This window comes from Pygoscelis adeliae, unplaced genomic scaffold (assembly GCF_000699105.1).
Source record: "Pygoscelis adeliae isolate BGI_AS28 unplaced genomic scaffold, ASM69910v1 Scaffold707, whole genome shotgun sequence".
In the NCBI taxonomy this organism is placed as follows: domain Eukaryota; kingdom Metazoa; phylum Chordata; class Aves; order Sphenisciformes; family Spheniscidae; genus Pygoscelis; species Pygoscelis adeliae.
The window spans coordinates 6,053-9,658 of NW_008825227.1; the positions used below are offsets into that span (position 1 = coordinate 6,053).

The window sequence follows — 3,606 nt, forward strand, 5'->3', positions numbered from 1 at the left end:
TCTGTCCTCCACCCGCCGCAGTTGTCCCCATCCCGTAAAACCACCGTTAACTCCATCCCAGCCGAAACCGGGCCACCGTAACAAACCCACGTGCTCAGGAAAAAAGGTTTCAAATAACACTTTCAACCCAACAGCCGAGGAAGAAAGGACGGGAGATGGGGAAGAGCTGCGCCCTCAGTGTTAACGCAGCTTTATTGGCAAAACCCTTATTTTGATGCATCTTCTGATGCACCAAATGCACCTTCATCCTCCGGTTGCAGGACCCGAGCCCGTCCCCGGGTGCTTCAGGGCACCACGTGCCACCATTTGAAGGCGAAGGGCTTGCGCCGGACGTTGGTGCCGCAGTGGACGTCGCCGGAGAGGACGTGGTAGGAGAAGTAGTCGTCGATGAAGGTGCAGGTGAGGCCCAGGGGCTCCAGCAGCGCCCGCACCCGCTCCTCCAGGCAGCACTGCCCACCCACCAGCGGTCCGAAGGGCTTGGGGATGCCCAGGTGCCTGCCCAGCACCAGCATATTCATTTGCAGCCGGACCAAAAATCAGTGTTTTCCACCCAAAAGGTGTGTTTGTATCAGGTGCGGATGGAAAGAGAGGGGTGGGAGGGGAGGAGGTGCCGGAGGTCTCACCATGTCCGGGAAGAAGGCATCCGCGCGGGAGCCCTTCATGATGAAGAGCTGGGGGATGTCGATGATGTCCTGCTCGTTCAGGCCCAGCTCCTGCTTCAGGAGGTCGCGGTTCCAGTCGATGCAGCGCTGCAGAGAGGGGGGACGTGGAATTGCCACCCCAGGCCGTTCCAGCCCCCCCAGATCCCATGCACGGACCCCTGTGTGCCCCATTGCATCCTGCCCAGGTCCTCACCAGCTCCACTGCATCTCGTCCCATCCCATCCCTCTGAGCAACCTCCTGAACCTATCCCCAACCCGAGCAACCTCTTTCCTTTGGTTTTGACACCTCTGCAGTGGGGCAGACACCCTCCCAGCAGGCCAAGGGGCTGGGGTGAGCCAGCACCCAAGGGTGCCTGGCTCGTTCACGGCCGCTCTTCTCGCCCGCCTGCTTTCACACTGCACGGTGCAACTCACGCCGTGGTTTCTTGCTCTTCCCCAGCATCTCCAAAAATGCCTCCCACACCCAGAAACCACCCGGCAGCGATGCGCAAGCGAGGAGAGCGAATCCACCCATAGCCATGGGTGCGAAGACCCACTTGCACGTGCTTGTTGTCATTCTTCAGCAACTCATCCGCCAGGATCTCGTCGATGCTTTTCCTCTCATCGCCCTTCAGCCCTGCGTGGGGACCGGAGCAGAGCGGTAAGGGACACCGGTAAGGGACGCCAGTGGTCCCCACCGTGCCGCAGGGATGCCCTTGCCTGCTCCCTTACCGACGAGCTGTGTGGCTTCGCCGTGGCCCTGCCCCTGCTTCTCCTTGAAGAGCTTGTAGCAGGCATTGGGGCTGGCCAAGAGGAGCCGGAAACCCTGCGGGAGAGAGCCCAGGGGTTCAACGCTTTGCCGTTGGTGGGATGCCTTACCCCCCCGTCCCGCCGAGAGACACCACGCTGACTCCAAACCCGGCCCCAGGTGTCGCAGGGTGCACGGGATGCCACCACCGCAGGGTGCACGGCATGCCACCCGGGGACTCGCCGATCTCCAGGAAGCCACCCCAAAAGAAGGTGCATCACTCGGCCCCCGCGGGGAGGATGGGCAATTGCAAAAAGGGCTTTTTTTTTTTTTGGCATTTGCAGAAGACGCCCCGTGCAGGAGCGGAGATGGCTCCGGGGACCGGTACCTTCCTATCGTAAGCAGGGACGAAGGTGAGGAATTCATCCACGTGGCCCACGTTCAGCCACTCCGAGTAAATCTCCACCGGCGCCTGCACCTTCTGGGCGTAAAGAAAATCCCTGACCGCCTTGGACATCCGCCGGCCGGAGGCCCTGGGGAGCAGAGGCAGGAGGAGAAAGCGGGCGCCCATCACACCCCTCCGCAAGATTTACCCCCCATCCTTCCCCTGAACATCATGCCAAGGGGAGAAGACGCGTCTGCACATCCCTTTTTAATGGGAAACACCGGGAAGAGTCTGGAAATAGTCTGAGCAATATATATTATATATATTAATATATACAAATATATTATATATTAATATATCTAAATTGTATATTAATAGATAGTATATTAAGATACAAAAATATTATATATTACTATAGCTATATTGTATATTAATACATTAACACATTAACATATCTATATTATATATTAACATATCCATATTATATAATATATACCTACATTATATGCTAATATATCTATATTATATATATTTTATATCTATAGGCCATATATTTCTATAGGCAGCTGTGCATTACATCCCCCGTTCTGCTCAGGATTTAATTTCCCCCATCCCCGTGAATCTTAAATCGCTCCTTAGGCAGCGCTTTGCGCAGGGGCGAAGGTGTCTTAGACAGACAGCAGCAGGCTGGGAAAACATTAATTAAACTTCTTGTAATAAGGGATATTTACGGTCCCGGCGAGGCTGGGAAAATGCCATTTACCCGCCGCCGTAACCGAAGCAAGCCCCCTGGCTTGCAGCGGGGCTGGGGTCGGAGCATCCCGTTTGTTATCCTGGATCAAACCCCATCCGGATTCGTCCCCTTTGTTATTTTTCCAGGAAAATAACCTCCTTTGTGGAGGGTTTTGCAGGGCGCTGTTGTTCCCGCGGGGCTGCCTAGCACTGCCTGCCCAGAGCAAAACAATTTCCAGTTATTCAGGATTTTACCCTTTCCTGGATTCCCCTGCTTTTCCTTTTAATAGGGGAGAAAAAAAAAAATAAGCCCAGACGCTTACAGCACTGCAGGATCGGAGGAAAAGCACCAGCGGTTTGGGAGGGAGTAAAAATTGGAGCGGTGGCAGGATCTTGTAAGGGATGAAGGAATAACGATGCGGTTTGCACGTTAAATCTGGGATTTGATGGGAATTGGCCCCAAATGCCCATTTTGATGGGAAACGGCCCGAATTTCCACTCCGAAGAATGCAACCCTTTCTCATGCAAGGGTTTTCAGAGCTTCCCCGCGTCCCGGAGGGAGGGTTCGAGTCCCCCCATATCTCACCAAGGCAGGGGGCTGCCAATCAGGATCCGGCCCAGGGGATACTCCTTCCCTCGCACGGTCACCGGCGGGCTGACATCCAGGTTGCCGAAGGAGTCAAGGCTGGAGATGTCTTTCCTGGGGGGCTCACGGGTCACGTAGCCAAAATCAGGGCCCTGGGGAAGAAGGGAGCGGTGACGGGGACCCCCCCAGGTGGGGGATTTCGGGGGAAGAAAGAGGGGTTGGCAATGCAACGACGCACCAGGATCTTTTTAAAAGCAAAATCCTTCAAGCCTCTGTTCCTGGGCGAGTCGAAGACGACGGGGAAGGTCTTGTGAGGCGCTTCCACATAGCCGAACTCCAGCTCGTCCTGTTGTGGGAAGAAGAAAAGGAGGAGGAGGAAGAGGAGGAAGGCTCCTGTCGGGGTGATAGCTATCTCAGCAAGGCATGCGGTGAGGGTGGAGCAGGAAATGGGGCAAACCTGGCAAAGACCGGCTGGTGCCCCTAACCCCCAGGGGGGGCACCGCCTTCCTCTCCC

At 55.6% G+C, this 3,606-nt stretch overlaps 2 protein-coding genes across 2 annotated transcripts in view; both read right to left on the reverse strand.

Moving 5' to 3' along the window:
- LOC103921339 (protein-arginine deiminase type-1-like) overlaps window positions 1-247 on the reverse strand; it is a gene marked incomplete at its 3' end in the record, with an annotated part of 6,012 nt that extends 5,765 nt beyond the window's left edge. The window contains exon 1 of the mRNA XM_009329284.1: window positions 242-247. Coding sequence (XP_009327559.1) covers window positions 242-247 — 6 coding nt within the window. The remainder of the gene's footprint in view (window positions 1-241) is intronic.
- A 37-nt stretch (window positions 248-284) lies between these two features.
- The window catches only part of LOC103921338 (protein-arginine deiminase type-1-like), a 10,527-nt gene continuing 7,205 nt past the window's right edge, over window positions 285-3,606 (reverse strand). Inside the window, exons 10-16 of the mRNA XM_009329283.1 lie at window positions 3,331-3,438; window positions 3,093-3,244; window positions 1,778-1,922; window positions 1,374-1,467; window positions 1,199-1,278; window positions 623-749; window positions 285-517 (exon numbers count right to left, since the gene is read on the reverse strand). Of these exons, the coding sequence (XP_009327558.1) occupies window positions 285-517; window positions 623-749; window positions 1,199-1,278; window positions 1,374-1,467; window positions 1,778-1,922; window positions 3,093-3,244; window positions 3,331-3,438 (939 nt within the window). The remainder of the gene's footprint in view (window positions 518-622; window positions 750-1,198; window positions 1,279-1,373; window positions 1,468-1,777; window positions 1,923-3,092; window positions 3,245-3,330; window positions 3,439-3,606) is intronic.